The sequence below is a fragment of the Rhinolophus sinicus genome, chromosome 12 (assembly GCF_057876585.1).
Source record: "Rhinolophus sinicus isolate RSI-liver-muscle chromosome 12, RSI-T2T, whole genome shotgun sequence".
Taxonomy (NCBI): Eukaryota; Metazoa; Chordata; class Mammalia; order Chiroptera; family Rhinolophidae; genus Rhinolophus; species Rhinolophus sinicus.
The window spans coordinates 3,342,751-3,366,265 of record NC_142512.1 but is presented as its reverse complement, the minus strand read 5'-3'; the positions used below and the strand labels follow the sequence as shown (position 1 = coordinate 3,366,265).

At 59.6% G+C, this 23,515-nt stretch overlaps 2 protein-coding genes across 5 annotated transcripts in view; one reads left to right on the top strand and one right to left on the bottom strand.

The window, feature by feature from the left end:
• SLC5A10 (solute carrier family 5 member 10) overlaps positions 1-23,515 on the top strand; it is a 60,771-nt gene that overhangs the window by 10,689 nt on the left and 26,567 nt on the right. For both annotated transcript variants that reach the window (XM_074320882.2, XM_019753759.3), the window contains exons 6-9: positions 3,499-3,604; positions 3,936-4,016; positions 5,469-5,674; positions 9,202-9,337. In XM_074320882.2, coding sequence (XP_074176983.1) covers positions 3,499-3,604; positions 3,936-4,016; positions 5,469-5,674; positions 9,202-9,337 — 529 coding nt within the window. The remainder of the gene's footprint in view (positions 1-3,498; positions 3,605-3,935; positions 4,017-5,468; positions 5,675-9,201; positions 9,338-23,515) is intronic.
• Positions 5,230-23,515, bottom strand: part of SACK1G (scaffolding CK1 anchoring protein G) — a 29,979-nt gene continuing 11,693 nt past the window's right edge. For 2 of the 3 annotated variants that reach the window (XM_074320879.2, XM_088801862.1), the window contains 4 exons: positions 18,318-18,485; positions 11,860-11,984; positions 9,864-11,106; positions 5,230-6,239 (listed from right to left, as the gene is read on the bottom strand). In XM_074320879.2, the coding sequence (XP_074176980.2) occupies positions 5,847-6,239; positions 9,864-11,106; positions 11,860-11,984; positions 18,318-18,485 (1,929 nt within the window). In that variant the 3' untranslated portion in view covers positions 5,230-5,846. The remainder of the gene's footprint in view (positions 6,240-9,863; positions 11,107-11,859; positions 11,985-18,317; positions 18,486-23,515) is intronic. The other variant, XM_074320880.2, reaches the window with a different exon arrangement.

The following is a 23,515-nucleotide window of genomic DNA, read 5'->3' as shown; positions in this document are numbered from 1 at the left end:
ATGAGGAACATATTTCTTGCTCACAAGGAGCTTATGTTCCAGTCAGATAAGTAAACAGCCCAGTGCAATCACAAATTATAGAAGTGTGATGAAGGCAGCAAACGCAGGGCTGTAATCTCGAGACAGCAGGCATGCGGACCAGGCCTGCATTGGAGAGAGAGGTCTGGAATGAAAGTGCAGGGCTTGCTGTGGTGGGAGGAAACTGGTGGGGCTGCAGCAAGTGGAGCCAGGAGCTCCCGGAGAGGGTGAGGGATGACAGGAGGGCCGCCAGAGGGCACAGGGCCTCTGGGCTGGCAGGTGGATTTTATTGTGCGTGCAGTGGAGGTGCAGAGACCTCTGACTTTCCTTGGAACAAGCCAGTGCTGGAGGGCAGGTGAGGGGCTTCCAAAGGGATGGGCCCAGGGTGGGGACAGCGGGGGTGGGGGGAGGAGTATTTTGAAAAGAGAATCAACAGCAGTGGCTGGTGGGTCTGGTGCCGAGAGTGTGACAAAGGCAAGAATTTTCTGGAACCCCAAAGGGACAGTGATGGCCTTATGGAGAGGGACAAAGTTTGGGAGCAGGGGACACTAGGATGATTTATAGGGGAAATCACATGGTTAACTTGTGGTAAATTTCAGTGCAGGGACCACCCCACCCACAAAGGGAGGGGAAAGGGGGTTTGTGTCAGAAGGTGGCCAGTGCAGGGGCAGGGCGAGCACCGGGGAAGGTGTGGCACATGCTGCCGGGGAACCTGCGACTCAGCAGGTCAGCCCGGCCTTCAAGCGAGCTCAGCGAGGCAGCCCCTCTCACGCGTTCTCAGCCTCGCTGCCTCCCGGTGCTGGGCCTACGGTTTTTGCAAGCTCCATGAGATACTGGCAGGATGGGGTCTGCTCTCTCTGGGGACCTGGTGGCTCAGGCCCCAGCGTTAACCCAGCGGGAAGCCTGTGGCCTTGGGCCCCACGTGCTGACTGCAGGGCTTTGGGCTGTTTCACTTTGCAGTGGTGCCTCTCTGTGGGGGGGACTAGATCATGACACCCACCTCTAGGACGTCCACGCAGTGATGAGACACTGCGAATAGAGCTCAGGGCAGCATGTGTGGGTTACCAAGCACCCCAGTGGGGAGCTTCCTAGGGGAAGGGGACTTGGAGGTGGCAGGGTTTCCGAGTATGAGATGGACAGAAGTCAGAGCATGGGGACAGCCTGGGCCTCACGTACGGAGAAGAAGGCACCGGAGGTGGTAGGACAGTTGGTGAGGAATGGGTTCAGGGTCTGACCCTGCACATCAGCCTGCAAGCAGTGGGGAGCCACAGCAGGTGTCTGAGTGAGGGTGGGTCAGTGGCTCCAGCCCAACAAGGCCCCAGCTCGCCTGGTACCCTTGAGACTCGGTTCCCTGCTACGGTCCTTTTGATTTTCTTCGTAGGGTTTGGCCACCATGGACAAGTTCTTCCAGCGTGGCCTCTCCATCTGTGCCCCAGGGGAGTTAGATTAGACTCTGCAGCTACTCCTGGGCCACCAGGGAGACACAGAGGAAAGTTGGCTCCCTCAGAGGTGTCATGTCCCCTCTCCTGCTGGCAAGGTGTCTGCAGAGGCCAGCAGGGATGGAGAGGGCTGAGTGCTCCTGCCACGGGCACATGTGCCTGCGTTCTTTCCACAGCCACTCCCCCATTTTACAGATCAGGGCCACTGAGGCTCAGGGGGTGAAGTGACCCGCTCAAAGCCACCTGGCTGGGACACAGTCCACCAGGGACACAGGTCCAGGTCCTGGAGGCTCTGGATTTAGGGCTCTTAGCTTCTGCCAGGCTACAGCTTTCCTGGGCCCACAGGAGACAGAGCTCAGTCTGCAGAAGGAGAGGTCAGATCAGACCTGGTGATGGACCAGGTACCCCAAATTGCTTATCCGGGGACTCCCTTGTACCTGCAGGCAACTGCACACTTGCCGCTGCACCTCTAGCGGCAGCAGTGAGCCTTCACTGGGCGCTGTGTAGGATCCCAGAGCGAACATGGCCACTAGCGCCCCACCTCCACACCTTTGCCTGTGCTGTTCCTGCCGGCTGGCAGACTCCTCAGCACTCTTTGGTGCCTACTACCATGGAAGAGGGAAGGAAAACTGTCCGAGGAGTCGAGGGGTGAGGGGGCAGGGCACCTGGGGAGACTGAGTCTGGAAGATGAGGTACCGAGACTGGCTGAGCCGAGGCGGGAGGCAGCAAAGTGCTGGGTGTGGAATGGAGGCCAATCTGGTGGGACCAATCAATTGTGCTCACAGGGAGGTGTGGCCAGAGCCTGAAGGTCAGGCACACAGACCAAGGCTGTGCCTGTTTCTGCTCTGTCTCATGGGGGCTGGAGGCAGACGTTTCCCCCCGCCCCCCCACCACCACACACGGTGCAGGAGCCAGGGACCAAAGTGAGGGGCCACTGTTCTCCTGAAAGCACCTTGTCAGTCTCCACACTGGCTGGGCTCCTCTCCAGAAGGTGAAGAAGGGTCCTGGAGGGAGGGGTGCAGGAACATGGGCTCTGGGGGGCTCAGTTTCTGCCTGGGCTTTGCGTCCCTGAAGCCTGGGGAGCAGGGGGTCCACAGCCTCGTTCCGAGCAGTGCTGGGTGGCTCCCGATTGGGCCATGTCCTGGGGTAGCTGGAAGGGGCTGGTGCCTCCTGGCAGACTGGCCCCATAGCATGCCCAGCCTTCTCAGGAACCTCTTGGCCCCAGAGGCTGTATTTTGGGTTATCTTTCCTCTACTGAACCAGCACAAATGGCAGGCTTGGAAACTTGGGGGGTGGCGCTCCGGGCTCAGCGCCCAGATCCTGCAGGGTGGGGTCCTACCCTCCTGCTCGCTGGGTATCCACTTTGCAGTGAGGGAGGGCCTGGTCCAACACTCATCCTGGGGCTGATTGTTGCCCGTCATGCGTCCTGGGACAGCAGGGGCTGTGTCTAGTCCAGCCCGAGGACCAGCCTCAGCTTAACACAAGGTCCTGGCTTCAGTTCCAACCTCATGGGTGGGGTGGGGGGGCAGTAAGCAAGACTGACCCTCTGTTCCCCCAGCTCGCCCCTGGCACATGCCTGGTCTCTTCTCTGAGACCACCTGCCCAAAGGGGAGCAGAGTACAGGAGGTGGAACCAGGCAGACTGGACCTGGAGACCGAGATGGGTGCACCTGTTTTCTGAGTCCCCTTAGTCTTTGTGGGCCTCCTCCAGGAAGCCATCCTGGACTCCTCCTCATCAAGGACCCCCTGGGAGCCGAGGGGACAGGGCTCTGCCTATCACATCCCAGGCAGAGACCAGATTTAATAACAGCGCTGCTCCCTGGTGGGCATTGGCCTTAGGACTTTATTAACAATAGCCACATCCCCTGCACACAGCCCATCCATAGCCAGGACGTCCTCCCACCCTCATCCAGTCCCTGGTGTGTGTGTGTGGAGGGGGTCTCCCCATCTTCATCCACTCAGTGAGTGGTGGAGTCGGGGGCTCACTCATGCTCTGGTCCTGCGGTACCGGGGGCCTCAGCTGGACTCCTTTCCCCTCCCAGATTGACCTGTATGCAGGGGCTCTCTTTGTGCACATCTGTCTGGGCTGGAACTTCTACCTCTCCACCATCCTCATGCTCGTCATCACAGCCCTGTACACCATCGCAGGTACGGCGCCTGGGCAGGGTTGGCTGGGGGTCCCGGGGAGAGCGGGCCTGACCACTGGACTGGGCATTGGTGCAGCTGGGTGGTCATGTGCTGCCATCTGACCGTCGAGGGGTGTGAGCAGGAGGCAGAGGGCCACCTCCTCCCACAGCCTGGGACATCGCCAGTGTAGTCAGGGATCGGCAGTTTGGCTCTGCGGGCCCAGCGGCATCATCCCACAGCTCACCCCCCTGTGAAAGGGCAGGGACCCGGATGTGAACAGCCGGCCCTCCCTGGAGCTCTGGTGTTGCTTCGCTGGCCCTCCTCCCTCCAGCTTCTTGACTTCCTCCCACAGGAGGCCTGGCCGCCGTGATCTACACAGATGCCTTGCAAACGCTCATCATGGTGGTGGGGGCTGTCATCTTGACTGTCAAAGGTGAGGGCTGGGGCTGCAGCGGGGGCAGGGGAGGGCTGGAGGTCACGCCAGGAGGCAATCAGCCCCTGCTGGCCTTCCCTGGGTGATGGATGGAGGCTGCCTGCCCCTCTCCTGCCCACATTGCTCAGCTGTGTTTCTGTCACCAGCTCCTGGCCGGCTGGGTCTGGTTGGGAGCTGACTCAGGAACACAGGGCTGGCTGCACCCACCTGGCTCAGGGCTTGAGGGTGAGGTGAGGCCCAAGGCGGGTGTTCAGACACACAATTAGGAGACTACAAAACTGCCTGCGTGTCTGCACCAGTTTAGAATAATGTACAAGATCCCAAGAAGTGCTGCTACGGCTGCTGCACAAAGCAAGGGAGGAGCGCAGGGGATTTAGATCTGTGAGGCTGGTCTGGGAACAGGCAGGAAGCTCAGAGGTCTGTCTCAAGAGGTGGTGAACTCCCTGTCCCTGGAGGTATGCAAGCAGAGCCAGGAGGATCCTACAGAGGGTGCACAGAGGCTTTAAAGTTTCTTCCAGACTCAGACTGTAGGATCCTGGGGCCCAGCCATTTCTGACCCTTGTGTGGTGTCTGTACTTTGCTCTGAGCACTTGCCCCAGCCTGGCCTGCAATGATGCTGGAGGCCCAGAGTCTGCGCAGCAGGCGTTCTGCTTGGGAAAGGCAGGAGAGCAGGGCCTGGGCTGAGACTAGGGTTTTCCTGTGTCCAGGTTTCTGTGTATCTGCCCCCTCTCAGATCAGGAGCCTGTGTCCCTGGAACCACTGCAAGGAAGGGACTCAGGCAGCCAGGCCCACTCTGGATGGTGGGGAGTGACTGCAGACCCAGCAAAAGCCACAGATGGGCCAGGGCTTGGCCACACAGGGCCACCCCAAAGTGGACAGGAACAGTAAGGGGGTGAACAAGGTCCAGGCTTGAGAGGAACAACCCCTGGCTTGAGCCCCAGCTGGCTGGCCGGGTAGCAGTGGTGGTGCCTCTGCCCCTCCTGGGACCTGTTTCCCTTCTCAGGTGGCATCACCCCCAGCCATTCTCAGCTCTGCCTAAATCACGTCCTTTAGAAACCCCTGGGTCAGGATGTTAACACTTTAGACTCCTTGGCAGGTCCTCAAATGCCAAAACAATGTATACTTCTGCTTCCTTAAACCGACAGTTTGGAGCGTGGCAGAGAACCCCTTGCCTGAGGCCAACCAGCATCCAGAGGCCAACAGGACACGGGGCTTCCCACGTGCAAAATGCTCATTTAATAGTATTATTTTAAATACAAATAAAATAGTCATTTGAATTCACCTTTTAAAAATACCCTCTACCCTCCATACCTTTCCAGACACTGGGAAAGCAGAAGTGGGAAAAAGTCAAGTTTGATGCATCAGGTAGTTCCTTGTGAGATAAGGGCAGTTGGGGCCGGGGGTCAGGGCCACCAGCCACAAACCAGTCCCTGTCCTGCCCCAACCCTACAGCTTTCAACCAGATCGGCGGGTATGAGCAGCTGGCGGCAGCCTATGCAAGGGCCATCCCATCCAGGACTGTCCCCAACACAAGCTGCCACCTGCCACGTGCAGACGCCATGCACATGTTCCGAGACCCCTACACAGGGGATCTCCCATGGACTGGAATGACCTTTGGTCTGACCATCATGGCCACCTGGTACTGGTGCACCGACCAGGTGAGTGTCCGCATCGTTGCCCACACCACCTGCCTGCCTTCCAGGGTGGGCTCTGGAGGGTCTTGGTGGCCCATCTGCCAATCCCTGGCGTGGCCCCACGAACACCTGCACGGTGAGTCTGGGCGAGGGCAGAGGCCGCAGACGGGCTGGCTCCAGGCCCGGGGACACGGTGCTAGGGATCCTTGCGGTCCCGGGGGGCCTGGACCCTCCGTTTAGAATCAGATGAGGCCCACTGGCCGTCGCCCGTCTTGTCCTGCAGGAGCTTTGACTGGGACAGTTTGGAGAACGGTATTCCAAAAGGAGATAGATGTGCCTCGGTGGCTTTGCCGTCGGTCTGGGGTCTGGTGTTTTGGGCCAGCCTTGGACTCCCAGGATCTGGCAGCGGGCGGGGCACAAGGCCACCCTTGGCCTGCCAGTGATGGGGGCCCGCTTTCCTGGTAGAACTCTGGGCGCCCTCGGCAATGGGGCAGCACTGCGGGGGTCTTGGGGTCTTCACCAGCTGAGCGAAGCCATCTTTACCCTTGGTTCCCGAGGGCCGGACTCCATGATGGTGGAACTGCTGGTCCTGGGAGAGAGAGAGCAGACAGAGTGAGATCCCGAGGAGCGTTTCCCTCCCTTTCCACAGGATTCTCACCGGGACGTTTCAGCCACCGCTCCTGGGTTTGCTCCCTGTCCCTGCCACTCACTAGCTGGTGGTCTTAGACGAGTTTGTTTTGCTACTCGTGTGGCATATGGAAATAATCCTGCCTTTGGTGGTTGCGATAAGGCAAGTTCCCGCTCTTCCTCAATGCCCCCGTTTCAGCCTCCTCCATCTGGAAACGGGGCTGGACAGGGCTGTCAGAGGCAGAGCCTCAATCTGGGCCCCGAGTTCTGGTGAGTGCAGGGGGTGAGTCTTCCTCTGGAGTCTGACTCCAGTCCTGTCTGAGCTGTGAATGTACCAGGTAACGTCAGACAGCCACTTCCCCTCTCTGGGCAGAAGCAGATTAATGCCCCCCGTCCTGCTCGCTGTGGAAGGCTGTGGGCAATTCCAGGTAGCACTCAGGTGGGAAAAGCCCTCGTGAAGCAGCAGAGCCTCAGTGGACACAGGTCTGACAAGCGTCCTTGCCTCTGGACCCGTGCCCCTGATGGCCCCACCGAGGAAGTGAGGCAGCCAGGCACTAGGGCCAGCCCAGCCCAGCAAGTCACTGTGGGGTGAATGGGGACAGCCTCCCCTGTGTGTGGGGCAGGCTCCGCACCTCCATTCACACCGAGCGAGGCCCATGGGCAGGACTGGGCTCTGCACCCAGTGACCTCCCAACGGGGCCACGGCTGCCTACCCAGCGAGGGGAGTGCTCAGAGGGCTCCCCTTCTCCTGAGCAGTAGGTGCTCGGTGTGCATTTGACGAAAGACCCTCCCTGGGCTTTGACAGTGGGAAGTGATCCAAGTTGGGAGGCTTCAGAAAGCCTGAGAGGTTGGGCCTCAGTTTCCCCATTTGTAACACGGTGCCCCGAGATTCCCACATGGGCCGCGCCTCACACGTGGGCCTCCAGAGAACATGTGATTTCATAGCCCAGCTCCCCCCGGGAAGGCTGAGGGCAAGCCTGGGTGGGCAAAGGGCTGGTTGAATGGCTGGCTGTGGAAAGTGTGCTGGGAGTCCCGGAACTGCCCTGCTGGCCCAGCCCACACACCTTCAGCCTGGGCACCGCTGTTTCCTCCCCACTCAGCACAGGCCTGGCCTGGCACTGGCATCTATGGGTGGGATATCATTCAGGAGATTTTCCCATGAAGACCAAGTGAGTCAGCACACTGGGCGTGGCCTCAAGGTCAGGGCTGAATGGCTAGCAGGGCCGCACACGATGCGTGTGGAGGGGAGGCAGCACACTGTTGATCCCGAGGTGGTCCAGAGGACCACCGGCATTGGTGGCCTACAGCCTGGCCTCGGCCATGCATCCCCGTCCTCCCCTCACCCAGGCAGGGGGAATGGGGCCTTGATCCACAGCACCCACAGGCAGGGCCGCTGCACTGGCTCCCGCCTGCCTGGTCCTTCTGGGCCTGCTCTGCTGTGACCCTCACTGGCAACTGGGGGCTCTGGAGGGGACTCGACTGAGCCCCAGGCCAGGGCGCCTCTCCAAGATGCCCAGTCTGGTCAGCACCGGGGCAGCTGTGTGTGCTGGGACCATGGGTGCTTCTCCTTTTCTCCTTTAGATTTGACTGTTTCCTAGCTCGTGCATAGGTGACACCTGTGATCAGAAACAAACAAAAGCAATGAAACAGGAGGCCTGATGGGTCCCGAGCCTCACTGCACCTGTAGAACAGGGCGGCAGCACTGGTCCTGCCTGCCTCCCCGGGCTGGCCACTGAGCACAGGATGAGATAATAGAATACAATGTGCAGGGTTTTAGGGAAATGCTTCTCTTCTGTCATGAAGAGTGGCCCCGGATCTTGTAATCACAGGACATCAGAGGGGAAGGTTCTAGAGAACCATGTCTAACCCCTCATTGTCCAGATAGGGAAACTGAGGCCCAAAGCGAGGCAAGGACTTGTCCCGAGTCATCAGAAGCTGGACTGAACTCAGCTTGTCCCACATACCCAGCGCTACCACCCCCGGCACCCTGTAATGCATGTGTCACCAAGGGCCAAGCCTTAGAGGGAAATGCTGGGGGCTATCCATGAAGCTAGCATGTTTGGGACATAGTTACGATCACAGATAATTCCTACTTCTGAATTGCTGGTAGTGATTTAAACTGCAGAACAGCAAAGGGAAAACACTTATATTTAAAAGTTATAGATCACACAACGCTGTGAACATACTAAAAGCCACTGAGACGTGCACCTCGTGTGGTTGAATCATAGGTGGATTATACCTTGGTAAAGCTGTTTTTAAAAAAATTTGTTGTTAAAAAAAAAAAAAGTTTGTTGTTAAAGTAGCATCATAATGTCGGAGTTTGGAGGGTTCCCAGATGCCACCAGCTCCCACTCCCCCTCCCTACCCCTCCCATTCTGCAGACCTGGAAACAGAGGTCCAGGTAGGATCTGCCTAAGGCCGCCAGAGGGTCCCTCAGGCAATTCTAGCACCCCTCCACTACTGAACTGTACGCGTCCCCAAACCCCAGGTCTGAAAGCGCCCGACCTCTGCCAGTGACAAAACACAGCTGGTGCTAGTGTCTCCTCCTGGCACATGGACGAGCATGCCAGCCATCCACCCTTGTGAGGGCGCACAAGATGGGAGGGGTCCTCCTGATATTGTCCCACCCAGGGTCTCCTTCCAGTTGCCTGATGCCGGGCTGGGCAGCACACTTTCCCTATTCAACAGATGGGGAGACCAAGTCCCCAGAACGAGATACCTTGGCGCCAGTTGCTTGGCCAATCGGGGTGAACTCTGCTTCTTGGGGAACCATTAGGTGTCACGCTCAGGCCATGGTTGTCTTGGTGGGTCTGGCACTAGTGGGACAGCATCGCGTCTCCTGCCGCACCCTAAGGCGCACAGGGAGCCATCCTGCCACAGGTGCCCCTGAGGAGGTGGGACTCACTCCCTTCTCGTGCCCCCAGGTCATCGTGCAGCGGTCGCTGTCTGCGAGGGACCTGAACCACGCCAAGGCGGGCTCCGTCCTGGCCAGTTACCTCAAGATGCTGCCCATGGGCCTGATCGTCATGCCGGGCATGATCAGCCGCGCACTGTTTCCAGGTAGGACAGGGGCGGGCTGGGCCGGGGCTGCAAAGGTCACCGGGAGGCGCCAAGGAGGAATGGGAGCCATTTCTTGGCTTGGTGGAGAGGGAAGGACAGTGGTCCCCAGGACCAAGTCAAAGTGACTGACATGGAGGTGACTTGGCAGAAGGCCCAGACAAGGACCAGTTACTGCTGTGTGGCCTTGGGAGTGTAAACGAACATCTCTGTGCCACTGCTGTTTCCTCGTCTGAAAACTAGGCGTCAGCTTCCCACAGCACCATGTGTCTGAAACCTCTGGGTGTGTTACGTGCATTTTCATTCAGCTCCCAGTAGCTGGCACAGGTTGCCTTTAGGGCACACTGGGGCCGACAGCCTCTAGCACGGTCAGCGACCACCTGCCACATGTGTGGGTAGCCCTGGGTGCTCCCCACCCACGTCCCACTCCCCAGTCATCAGTTTCCCTATCTGTAACAGGAGAGGAAAGACCCCAGCAGAGGGCCGCTCTGGGCTCACAGGCCCTTGGTGCCCAGGGCCCCCGACCCACCTGTGCCTCCGTGTCCGTGGAGCGCAAGGCCTGCGTCCTCCTCAGAGTGCCCGCCTTTTCTCTGTCCCGACCCTGAGCCCACGGTGAGCCACAGAGGGGTCCACCAAAGGTCCCGCGGGTCGTGTGTGGGGCACTCAGCCTTCGGCGGGGGGGCCGAGTCTGCCCGTTGGCCGCCTGTTCTGAGTGGCGCCTCCGGGGGTCTGAGCGCTCCCTCACCTCGAAATACTCATCTGACACGGAAGAGGAGGCCACTGATGGCTGCCGGGGACCAGGGCCGAGGCCAGAGCTGCCCGAGAGGCTGTCCTGGTCACTGAGGGTCACATAGTCGTCGTCGTCTTCCTCCTCGTCCCCATCTAGCCCGTTGGGGGTCACCGACCGCCTGCCATCAGGGTCATCCTGGGTCATAGACCTCTGTCGCGGGGGTGAGGCGTGGCCTGCCTCGGGGGTCCTGGGCACCTCGTGGTCTGCCCCGTTCTGGGGCACCGCCTCTTTTGGGCTTTCCGGGGCCCAGCCAACACCACTGCCATCCTGGGCAAGCACGTCTGCCACGGGGACTGTCCGGGGCTTGGGCACAGGAGGCTGTGACTCACGGTCCTCCTGGGGGAGGCCATTCCTGGCGGGGACCCCGTCCTGGGGGGCGCTGGGCTCTGGGTTGCGGATGCCATCCTGGCTAGGCTTCCAGAGCTGGGCGCCATTCTGGGATGTGTCTCGGATCTTGATGCGGTTTATCTGGCTGGGCTGGGGGTTCCAGATATTGGGGTCGATGATGTTGATGTAGCCCAGGATGTCACTGCCCGGCTCTGGGTCTGGCTCCACCCACGTGGGCAGGTATTCGAACATGTTGGCCCGCTCCAGGTTCAGCAGCCCCGGGTGAATGGGCAGGGCTGGCTCAGGGCCGTCTACTGGTTGCTCGGCCAGAGCCGGGCTCCGCAGCCCCGGGGGCTTCCCCACCTCCTGCTTCTCAGAGGAGATCTTAGCAATCTCCTCAGCGCTCTTAGCCTTGACCAGCGCATACTTGGGGTTGACGAGCTTCTTGGCCACGGTGCCCGAGGGCACCAGCGGGACCACAGAGGGCAGCACGATGGGCTCTGGCTCAGGCTCCTTCTCCATGGAGATGCCTTTGAGGCTGACGCCATGTGACATGAGGTACAGCTCCTGGAACTGCCGGTCAAATGTCTCCACCACCTGGCCGGACAGCACTGAGATCACGTTCCGATCCGTCCTCGCAGCCGACCATGTGAAGCTGCAACAAAGGGGAAGGGGCTGCCTGGTGAGGCCTGCAGGGCCTGCCTTCTCCCTCAGGCCCGGGTCCCCCTGCAGTGGGCATCCGAGCGAGCCACTGTATACCCCACAGGCTGCTGTTCCTCAGACTATGGCTAACGGACCCTGCATGGGATTGAGAAGGGAGCGGGGACAGAGGACAGGGCATAAGCCTCGGGCCAGACCTGAGTCTGGGACCTCAGGCACGTCACTGACACCAAGCCCTGTCCCACCTGTGTGAGACAGCACAGTGCCGCGTCCCTATGGGGTAACAGCACCCCATGAGGCCACTCAGAAGGCCCAGAGCAGCCCTGGACACCTGGTGTCTTTGTCACCACCAACATCCCACATGGCCGTGGGCAGCACCCCCCCACCCCCGGCTGCCCCTGCATGGTGGGGGGCTCACAGAGATGGGCCACAGCTGTCCTTATCCTGCCCTTATCCCTGAGGGTGGCATTCAGAGTGACCACCTTGGGAGCCTGGGAAGACACAGCCTGGATGGTCCACACCCCATGTCTAGGCTGGAACAACAGTCTCACAGACAAAAGCCCTCCTCTGCCTGCTTTTGGAGAAAGGTGGGTGGCGTGCGGGCGTGCCCCAGCCCCGCTCACACCTCAGCAGTTTTGGGACCAATGAACCGGAATAACCAGGGTGTCATAAGACAGTATTAAGTGCAGAAACCAGCTGGGAACTGGAGCCGCCTCTTCCCCCTGCTCCCAGAAAGCTGGGGAGTCACCTGTAGGAGCCACAGATGGCCCGGTCTCCATCCACGAACATGAACTTCTGGGCCAGGGTGCCCTTGAACTTGGTGGACGACCTCGTGAAGAACTCTGTTCCCCCGCTGCTCCGCACCCTGAGATTCTGTGTTGGGGGACAGGAGAGAGAATTACAGGACCATAGCACTGAGCAATAGGGCAGAGTGGGTCTGGGTGAGCGTTCCAGACGCAGGAACACGAAGGCCTACTGACAAGAGAAGCCATGTGTTGAAGACATACGAAGACCTGGAAGGAGGACAGAGCCTGCAGAGCCTGCAGAGCGGCCCGGCTGGATGCTGACGGCACAGTCTTATCTGCTTAAGGGCCTAACTGGGCCCTAGGGGCCGCGAGAGCCACAGGAGGATTCAGAGCAGGGAGTCGTGGAGTTGGAGGTGAATCTCAAGAGGCTGGCATCCAAAGGGAGGACGCACGAAATGAATGAGGAGCTGGAGGCAGGGGACAGGGAGGAGGCTGTTGTGGGGGGGGGGGCTGAGCCAGGGCAGGGGCAACAGGGAGAAGGGGCTAGGCCTGCAAGAGCCGGAGCCTGCGCTGTACTCCTGCCCATGCCCCCCCGGGCCCCTCTACTCAGCGGGCCCAGGACAATATCCTCAGAGGTTGAGGGGTGGGCCCCCATGGATCCCCCCGTGGCTGTGGGGTGAACAAGTGTGTTATTGTTGGGCCTAGCCCAGAAGGCAGATAAGCCTCTGCTCCCAGGACCAGCTCCCCCTGGCCCCCAGGCGCCTGTCTGCACACAGCCAGCTCAGCAGGAAGCTGGCCACAGCCCAGGACAATTAGTGCTCGTGACTTTGTACCCAACACAAAGCACGCTCAGGGACCAGAAGTCAGAGCAAAGATCCTGGAGGCGGTACAAGGCCCTCCCTTGTCACCTGTGCCCAACCATAGCCGAGCTCTGCGGCTCATGTGGGCTCCTGGCCCAGCCCTGTGTGCTGGGTCCATGGGCGCCCCCTCGGCCTGGAAGAATAGCCACCAGTCTTAATCCCCTCAGCAGTGTCTGCTCCCACCCACCTCAAACCTTGTCCTGAGACGAGGGGCTCCTATGTGTCAGTGACTTAGCACCAAATTTGCTGTGTGACTCGAAGCAAGTCTCTGGCCCTCTCTGGGCCTTAGTTTCCCTGTCTGCACGCTGGAGCTGGCCTCGAAACTAAGGTCCATTACCCCTAGGGCTCAACAGCAGGCGGGGCCTTGTGGCAACTGCCACGCCCCCCACCCTCCCACCTCATGTGAGCTCCAGGCCTGTTTTCCTGGGTGGGCCCCACCCCATGGGGCCTGGCCCCGATGAGGTAATGTCTCAGGAGTCAGGGCTCGGGTAAGCAGTGGAGGCTTCCACAAAGCCACATTGTCTCTGAGTCCCACGCCACCCCTGGCAGAGGGCACAGCAGATAGGGGAAGGACTCCTAGGCTGGCCCAAATGGGGTGCCCTGGCGAATCCTTGGACCCTGTGGAACCCCCGTTTCTTCACACCTGAGAGGGGACTGTGATGAGAGGATGTCGGGAGGATGGCAGGCAGCATGTCACCAGCTCCGAAGGTGGCTTCTGCCCCAAGCGTGTATGGGGCAGGGTGGGGTGGACTAAGGGCTGGGGTAAAACTAGCATTCTGCCCCCCGCCCAAGCCTCCTGGGCTCATGCAGACATGCCTTGACCGTGTGCTAAGCCCACTGGCGCCCAGGCCTGGGCTGGGGGGAGGCAGAGAGGACAAGCCCAGGCTTCCCTGGGGCAGGGTGGGTCCGGGGCATTGTCGAGCGCCGGATAAACATGGCTCCAGTCCTGGCGCCAAATGACGCCGGCTTGGCCTCCACACCTCAGTTTTCTCATCTGTGAAATGAGCCTCCCTCTCCTGATGCTTCAGGGCTGCTGTGAGGACTGAATGAAGCCATGGTGCACACAGGTGGGGCCGGAAGTTGCCTGGCGCTTAGTAGGTGCTCCATAAATGCAAAGCGACAAAGTGGGCTGTGACTGCGCGTACTAGGAGTGATCCCTTCTGTGGGGGCGGGGACAGGTGAGGGACCAGAAAATATCTGGCACGCTGTGGACTCAGGCTCAGGGAGGCCAGGACTGTCAGCGTACGTGACGGCCAAGTGGGCTTAGAGGGGAGGAGTGACTTGCTCACAGTCCCCCAGTGGGTGAGGTCCAGCCCCTGTGACCGAGGACAACCTTTCAGCTGTACTATGGAGGCTCTTTTGGGGCCTGCTGGCATCTCCTGGGCCCAAGGAAGCGTGGGGAGGCCCAGAGATGCATGCTGACCAGGCCAGGCCGGTGACAGCAAGATCAGGCCTTTATGCAGAGCACATGGGGGGTGCCTGGGAGCCCATGTAAAGGACCTATTTCACTCTGTAATGGGGAGGGGAGCCAACGCTCACCCTGGCCTCCACACCAAGCTGTTGTGAAGCTTTGTGAACACACCTTTGTGAACCACTTTTGGGGACAGCAGACGGGGTAGAGCTGAGCCAGCCCAGCTCCAAGACCTTGACGGAGGGACTCCTGGCTCTTCCCCTAGGCTGGCCTTGGCAATGCTGACATCCTGGGCAAGGTGATTCTCTGCTGTGGGGCTCTCCTGTGCACTGTAGGAAGTTCAACAACATCCCTGGCCTCTAACCACCAGATGCCAGTCGGGACCCTTAAAAACGTCTCTGGACACCACCAAATGTCCCAAGCCAGGCAACCTTCCCTGGCTGAGAAGCACTGCTCCAAGGCTTGATCCATTACTGACTCAGGCCGGGGTCAGAGAAGCAAGGAGGGGAGGGGAGGAAGCCCCGCGCACCAGAAAGGGCTGCTGGGACCCGAGCTGCAGGCCAAGTCCTCCCATCCCCACCAAGCACCTTCCCATGGCTACCCTGGCCGGGATTCCTTTGTTCATCAGAAATGGGTCCGGCCTTTGCCCAGGTGGCTGCTGGTTTTTCCAGTTTGGCTGCACAAAGCCGATTACCTTTTCAGATCAGCCAAGCATCCCACAGCTTCCATCCTGACCTAAGCTATGAGCTTCAGGCCCAGCCTGGCTTCCACTGGCTCTGGGGCATCCCCTTGGCACCCAGTCTCACCCCCAAATGTGGCCTGGTCACATGGCCTGGCCCTGGGTCCTGGTGGGGGAAGAGCCTCTTGGGTGAGATAGGTGAGTCTTCTTCTTAAAGCCTATTCCCCATCTGTAATATGAGGCCATCATTCCCACATTCTCCGTCTGATGGGCCGTCAGGAGCCAGCTGAGCCGGCAGACCAGGGTGCTCAAGGGCAGGTGGGAACCTCACACCTGGGGAGGTGCTGGTATATGTTCTTCTACCTCAGCTGGAAACCAGGAGAGGGGTTGGCCCAAGCAATAGAGCAGCTGTTTCCAGAATGTGTTGGTAAGAGCACAAAGCTTGGGAGGCTGGGGAGGTGCTGCCTGGAGCGGGGGGGGGGCATGAAGGTGGGTCCCAGCCAGACCACAGCTCAAAGGGAAAGGGAAGCCCCTTGGCACTCAGAGCAGAGCTGGGGTCTCATGGGAGGAGCCATACCTGTCCCCAGCCAAAGACAGGATAGGAAGGGAGTGTCCTGCCCCCACATGGCCTCCTTTACTCATCACAGCAGCCCTGTCAAATAAATGATATTCCCATTTTTCAGACAGGAAGACTGAGGCCCAGAAAGATTCAGTGTCTGTGTCCAAAGTTACAGTGCAGGTGGCACAGCTGGAGATCAGGCCTGGTTCCTAGCACTGCACCCAGACTGGCACCCGACACTGCCATGGTCACCATGTGCAACCTGTACCCTGGGCCCGTGGGATAAGAAGGCAGGTCGTAGCAGAGCTGGGCAGGGGCGGCAGAGGGCAAGCCCAGGATTACTGGCAAAGGAAGTGCTCCCGAGACAGGTTCGGGCCTAGCCGGCTCTCGGGCAGGGAAGTGGGCTGTGTGGGCAGGCCCTTGACAAGGTGACACTTGGCCAGGGCTGGGCCCACAGGAGCCCCTGGCCAGCTGCCCAGGCTGTAGAGGGGACGGGCTCAGGTGAGAATGAGGAGACCAGCATCACACATTCTTTCCCATGAAGGGAAAGAGGCTGGCTCTTGGGCACATCCCCCTGCAGACCCTGCCACCTTCCCCAGTGCAGGGAGGTGGGTAGTGGAGCAGGCTGGGCCAGGGACGCCCAGTGCAAGCTGCCTGTGCCCTCAGCTATAGCGTAATTTTCAAGCTGAAGGCAGGGGGTGGGGGGAGGAAGCCTCACACCCACACCCCGGCCCTAGCCCAGGGCCTGGGGATTATAATTTCTTGTTATTGGCAGCACCTGTGTAACTCCCCTTAGCTCATGGAGCACTTTTACAACCACTGTCTCCTCTAATTTCATCCTCAAACAACTCTATGAGGCACCATTATGGGCATGAGGCACTGGAGGCTAGAGAGGCAGGGCCACGCGCCCAAGTCCCCTCGCAGCTGCATGGTGGGTGCCGCCTCAGCCAGGGACACTGGGCACCAAGGGTCTGTGCCCTCCTTGTCCATGCTGATTGGCTTTTAGGTTCAGCCCCTGCTTGGTGGAATGGCTCTGGGCACGTCACAGCCTCGGCCAGGCCTCAGTTTCCCCGTCTGTCCTGTGGGAGCCTAGTCTCGATGGCCTCAAGGCCCCTTCTGGCTCAGGCATCCCAGGCTCCCACAAAGCTGTGGGCTGCAGCGGGTCCCAAGGCCCCACCTGCACTGGGGAGCAGAGGGCAGGGTGGGTGGGTGGGAGGCGCAGGGCCAACCTCACCGGGAGGGATCGCGCAGCCTCTGGGCTGCGTTCCCAGCCCAACTCCGCCTGCCTCTGACTTCTGGGAGCTCCAAACACTCCAAGGAGACTTGCGTTTGGGGTTTCCCTACTGAGAAGAGGCCTGGGGCAGCGACCCCAGGTTCAGGTCCCCACTCAGCAGACATACGTCCTCCTGCCTGAGCATTCCACACACTGGGAATGGCAGGGGCCTGAGGGAGGTGACATGTGTAAAGCCCCCACTGGGCGTGTGGCAGGGGCACATGGGAGTGGGCCTACAGGGCCTCTTCCCAAACATGGGGAAGGGGCTGGACAGAGAGCCCTGAGCTTCTCTGATCTGCTGCCCACAGCCCGAGGCCTCTCAGCCACCTTTACCGCGCTCTGGACCTCTCTGGTATGAGCTGTCTGCCCCGGGAGTCGATCCTCAGTGCTAATTACACAGTGGGCAGTACAGTGGGGAGCGTGGGGCTTGGGGGTCAGGCCACCAAGGAGACCACATTAAAATGTCCCAACAGCCAGAGACTCGCTGCCTGGAGAGCTCACAACCACTTGAAAGGGCTCAGTTGAGATGGGGTCACTCTTGACAAATGCTGATAAATTACAGGCGTGGGAGCCCAGCCATTTGTTAACCAGCCTGGCATCTCCCTTTCTCTTGGGACTGTGCTCAGATGACAGGCCTAAAGCCCAAGGAATTCTGACCTCTCATGGGCTGTGCTCAGCCAGACGGCTTTGGTGCTGGCTCCTACTCCCCTTCTCTTTAACTTTCTAGCCATGAGTGACACCTGGGCAAGTGCCTCTATTTCCTCATCTGTAAAATGGGAACAATTGGGCTGTCCCGAGTAAATAAGTTAACCATGTAAAGTGCCTAGGACAGGCCTGGCACATGTCCAACGTTGTAAAAGTATTAGCTGCCATGATGCATACTGATCTGTATTCTCTGGGGAACTGCTGCACACAGTGGGTGCTAAGCAACGGCAGGGGGGAAGGAGGCTAACCTCTACTGCCAAGCAAGGTATGAAACGCCAGCGTCTGTGCAGAAGAGGCCAGCCACACTGGCCCACATGCCCATCTCTCAGACCAGTGAGATCCTGGAGCCCAGAGAGGGGAGGTGATGTGCTCAAGGACACACAGCAAGCAGTGTGCTGAGAACCCAGGCCCATCATGATCCCCTCTCCTCTGCTCCACAGTGTCCCCGCTGGAAGGCTCTTTCTACTCTGCTCTCATTCCTCAAATCCATTTCAACTCTGCAGCCATCACCGAAGCCCTCCCTGGGAGCTTCCTCTGTCAGAGCCAGATACTAAAACCTGGGGGTGGATGCATAAAGACAGATTTTGGCTTAAACCTAAGAAAGAACTTCCTGGGAGTCAGAGTTCTCCAGATAAGACATAAGCGGCTGGAGTCAGGACAGTGAGCATGCTGTCACTGGAGGTGTGCAAGCAAAGACAGGTAACCAGTGCGGCATGTGACGTAGCACCGTGTGTAGGCTAACACCTAGACAGCAGGCCCTTAATCAATGTTTATCGTATCTCTGACTGTTGGAGGTAGTTACTGTCCTGTCCCTCAGGTCATTTAAGCAGAGGCCAGGTGACTACCTGGCAGAGGCTCCAGGATTATTGAACTCTGTGTGCCTGGCACAGGGCTCCATCCCTAGAAGGCAGGTGCGGACGTGTTTGTGGACCTTAGAGAGGACGAGTTGGTCATTCATGAGCAGCTGGCTCACCTTCAGGTGTCCTGGGTGCATGCGGGCCCGCTCACACATGTGCAGGAAGTACTTGACGTTACTCTCGTCCACAATGATATACACGGCCACCTTCCTCTTGAAGCCGGCGTCTAGCAGGTCCTTGAAGATGTCCACATCGGTGAACATGTCCATGACCACGGCTATCACCTGGGAGCAGAAGAGAGACCGGGGCTGTCAGGCAGCGCGGCAGTGGGGCCGGGTGCCTCGCAGGACGCCCAGGCCTCCCACACCCCCCATCCTCCATGGGTGCCACTCCAGCCCTGCTCCCCGCAGCCTCAAGACTGGCGGCCTCTCTGGCTCCGAAGTTCTAGGCTCCGTATTCCACATTCAGGACATGAGAGTCTCACTCGGTGGCAGACTGGACTCTGGCCGCAGGGAGCGGAGGGGAAGCACATCCAACGTGCCTGCTGTTTCCCTAACACAAGAAAACCCAGGCCAGTAACCTGGCAGGTGAGGAGTGTAGAGGGAAGAGTGAGAAAGCTGCACCAGGAGTCTGGGAGGAGCTGGCTCGCAAAGGTCTTGGAGTCAGGAAGGGTCTAGGTCCTGAGAGTCTCCTTCCCTGCAGGTGTCAGAGTCAGCTCAAGGGTCCTGTTCTAGTTTGTTCCTGGTTTGCATTCCTGAGCCAGGGCAGGTCCCCGCCCTCCGTGTGCTACCCCAGGGTGCTGAGATGAACCAGATGTGTCAACAGCCGGGGGCAGGGCAGCAGCTGGCGTGGTCACTTGCTAGGGTCGCGGTGTGGACTTCGACAGCCTCCCTCACCGACCAAACCAGCACATGTGCTCTTCCTGTCACCTGAAGACCTCTGCCCACAATAGCTGACCTCTACCCAACAGGACCTGGCTCAGGGCAGGGCCCCAGAAGTCAAGGTGCACCTACCCCAGTGCCACGCCTGACCTGAGGAGGGGAGAGGCGCAGAAAAAGGACAAGGCAGCGTGGACGAGCCCGCCGGTCTTGGGAGAGGTCAGCAGGCGCTTGGGCCTTAGTGGGGCCCACCAGGCGCTGGCCTTCAGTCCCTCTCATCCCTGCCCTCTAGGCAGCAAAGGAGAGCACATCAGACCAGGGCCCAACAGTGCAGCTCAGACAGATGTCCAGCCCCTCCCCCCCCCCAAGGCCGGCAACACGGCTCCCTCCCGGGTCTGAGAACCTCCTGGAGAAGCCTTACAGAGAGGCGGGGAATGTGCTCTGGGCCACCCAGTGAGCGGGTGACACTCAGGCTAGAGCCTACCCAGGCCCATCAGGCAGCTGAGCTCACCCCCGGCCCCGGCATGAGGGTGGCCTGGCCGGCTCCTCTCCCTGGGATCCGTGGACACAGGGCAACAGGGGGGCAGCCTGGTGCCTGCTGGCGATGAGTCTGCACATTCCAGTGAGCGCACCCGGCTGGCGGCCCCTGCAGCCATCTAAGCTCCTCTGGGGCCTCAGGCCCCTGCCCTGCCACTGACATGACCTTTGTGTGACCCTGAGCAAGATACCGAGCTTCTCTCAATATGAGAAAGGGCCCAGCTTTCTCATTGGCACAACGGGTGCAGTGGAGCCGTGGGACCCAGACCGGGCTCCCTGACGGTTGAGGCCTAGGGTTCTCTCCATCTCTGGGAGACAACCGCTCTGTCTTTGAGTCTGCAGGGCTGTTCCAGGTGCGGCAGAGGGAGCGGTACAGCCCATGCAGGGGCTGGGACCAGCAAGGGGATGCAGGTATCAGCATCAGATGAGGCAGTCCTTTCTGACCCAATGTTAGGGAGGGGTCTGCAGAGGGAGTGAACGCCCCATCCCAGGAGATGTTTAAGGAAAGGCCAGATTACTTGGCAAGGGGGTGGTGAGAGGACAGATGACACACAATGTCAGAGCTGAGTGGATTCATACGGCCTCGACTAGACCAGTCGAGGATGACTTGACCCTGGGGTGGGTGGGGTGGCAGCAGGGACTTCCTCGCCTGGGACCCCACAGCCCCAAAGCCACTCCAGCCCTAGAATCCCCTTGGATAAGCGGCTCCTGCAGGCTAAGAGCCTCACGTGCCACCCTGGGAAGGGTGCAGGCAACACGCTTCTCCTTGGGGCAGCCACCACCCCTCATCCTTTTGCTCCCCTGCCGTACTGGTCAGGCCTGGTTCCAGGTTCTGCCTCCTGTGGCAGATGGGAACTTGCCCCGGGCCTGGGGGATGTGTCCCAGCAAGACCCACTCCACATGCATCCTTCCCCACGTCACCCTCAGGCAGGCAGGATGCCTGGTCCAGGGACCATCTGCTGTCGGGCGGGATCTGTTGGGGCCTGCTCCCCATGGGGGATCCCTCATGGGGTCCGGGGCTGACCACTGGCTCTATCCAGGCATTGACGTGCTGGAGCTGGTCAAATGAGGACTTGTAACAGGTACCAGCTAAAGCTAGGGAAGGGAAGGGAAGGGGATGCGTGGCACCCCAGGGCGGCCCTCCACAGCTTGTTCACAGTTACAGCCCCAAAGGCTTCCTAGAGGCCCCTGAGTCCTGCAAACCCTTCCCCATTTTGTACATGGGAAAGCTGGGGCCAGAAACTCAAGAACCCTGGGTCCCACACCCCCACCTGGAGCACCTTCTGCCCAAGATAGTACAAGCCAGCTTTAGTACAAGATAGTACAGCCTTACACTGCATGAGGGTTTGTAACAACCCCAACAACCTCTATCTGTTCAGTTTTCACTGAACAGGTGGCAGTTATTCCCATGTTACAGGTGAGGAAACTGAGGCACAGAGGGGTTCACTCCCTTGCGGCCCAGCTCACCTGTGACACTGTGAGCTCATCAAGGGCAGAGCCTCGGCCTGGGCCCAGCATGAGGCCTGGCCTGAGGAGGGCCTCAGGGAGCTGTTGCCAGCCGAGAATGGGACCAAATGGCTTGGACTACAGGAATGAGGGCAGCGGGTCCTCAACCCTCGATTTGCCATCTGCCAGTGGGGTGTCAGCCTGGCTCACTCCTGTGGTCTGTGCAGCTCACACATTCATGGCTTGAGTGCAAAGCTGCTGGCTCCGCCTAGAGGAAAACACCAGCCACTTCCTGTGGGCCCAGTCTACACGTACCCCACAGGGGTCTTAGGCAAGGCCAAGCCCAAGGCTGTGGAAAAGACAGAGGGGAGGCTGGACTCTGGAGACTGCCCCTGCCCTGATGTGTGTTAGGAGACCACACGGGACACGAGGCAGGTGCCATGGGTCCCAGCTCTGAAGCTCTGTCCTTGTGACCACAGGAACTGGCTGTGTCCATATGAGCACTGGACCAGCTCCTGGTTCCTATGGGGTGGGGACGGCAGGCAAGTGTGTGTCCCGTACTCTAGGCCTGGCACTGCCAGGGAGCTGATGAGGCAGCACCGGCCCCACAGCCCAGAGCCTGCACAGATGGCACAGGACAGTTCCAAGGGAAGGAGGGAGCCTGGTGCTCCCCACATCTTACTGACAGGAAAGCTCCCTCAAAGATGCAGCCACAGGAGTGGGAGGGGCCAAACACCATGACAACCGTCCTGGTTCCCAGCCCCAAAGAGCAGCAGGGTGGGGTCTGGATGATGCCTGGGGGTGTGTGGGAAGATGGCCATGCCAGGGCTGGAGTGGAGGGGGACACCGGCAGGGACTGGCATTGGCACTGGGCTTAAGTACACCTCGCTGTACCCACGTTTCTCGGGTGTGCTACAGGCGCAAGCTCCCAAAGCGCGCCCCTATGGGAGCTCCCACACCTCCCTTTCCCTGGCTGTACTCTTCCCCCTCCAACAGATCTGCATCCTGCCTCCTACTGGGTCCCCATGCCCCGCCTCTCTCCATGTGGCTAGCACTGCTCTCAGGCCTCCTTTAATCCCCCCACCAATCTCATGGAGGTTTCAGAATCCCTGCAATATCCTTGGGATGGGTGAACATCCACCCCCTCATGAGAGATGCAGAAACTGGCCCAGAGAGGGGAGGGGACTGAGTCCAGGTCCCACCTCGAGCCAGTAGCATGGTGGACAGGGGTATCTGGCCCAGGCCCCTGATGCCTCGCCACCAGCACCTCCATCTCCCCGGTTACTGGGGTGGGGGTGTTCAAGCGAGGGGGGCAGTATCGGAGCCAGGGATACTGGAGCAGCAACACCTTACCTGTGGCCACCACCCCCAACAGACACGGCCTGAGGCCTGTAAACCTACTGCTGGTGCTGGTGGCGTGGGCCAGGGACACTGTAGTGAGTGTTCTCCCATCCTCCCTGGGCCCAGCAGCAGTCTGAGTCCCTGGGCAAGGACAGAGTGGGACCAGAGTTGGAGCTCTGGGCTCCAAGCCACAGACTGGCTTTGGGTGAGCTGTGTCCCTTTCTGGGTCTCAGTTTCCCTCATCTGTAAAATGGGCAAACTGTTGATGTGACTCCCAAGGTTGTCCCTGCTGAAGGATCCCCAACATCCTGTGCCCTGTCCGGGTGGCATTGTGGGTTCTAAACTGTCCTGTGGGAAGTTGTGTGACCTCGGGCAAGTGCCTTAGTTCCCTCCTGGGGTAATAGCAGTGGCCACTCCATAGGGCTATTGGAGGGTAAAGGGAATAAATGCAGGCACACAGCCAGTGCAGGACCTAAGAGTCCATGCTCAGCAGACAGCAGCTGCCACTTTCCTGCCACATCCTCATCACACCAACCTGAGAACTGTTCCACCAGACCCACAGCACCCTCCAGGTGGACAGGCCGGGAATTATCACCTGCCCATCTCCTGCTTCCCTCTGTGCCAGCTGCACGGTGGTGGAAGGCAACACCTCACCTTGCGGGAATGATGCAGACTGTCCTAAGGGTTGGGACAATGGCCATCAAGACCTTGGATTCAACTTCCTCTTCCTGCCATGACAGAATAACAGAGCCTGCACTTACCCTCCTGCCTTAGCAATAAAAAACCCAGGCAAAATCTATGAAATCATGGCCAACAGGCAGCACAGCAAGCATGCGATCCCTGAGAGAGAGAAGGGAAACAAGTGAGGCAAGCTGTAGGGTTGTCCCAACCCCCTCCAGGCTGTGGCACAGGGAGCAGGCCCTGGTGGAGGCCGGGAGTCTCCCTGGGTTGAGGAGACAGGGCTTGCTCAGAATTTGCAGGGCAGAGTACTAGAGGAGAGAGGGCCGCACAGAGCAAGTACCAGAGACCTGCAGAGGGCTCCCCCTTGAGCTTTCAGTAGGTGACCGGGCAGCACGTGCATGGGAGGAAACCAGAGAGGGGGAGAAACCTGC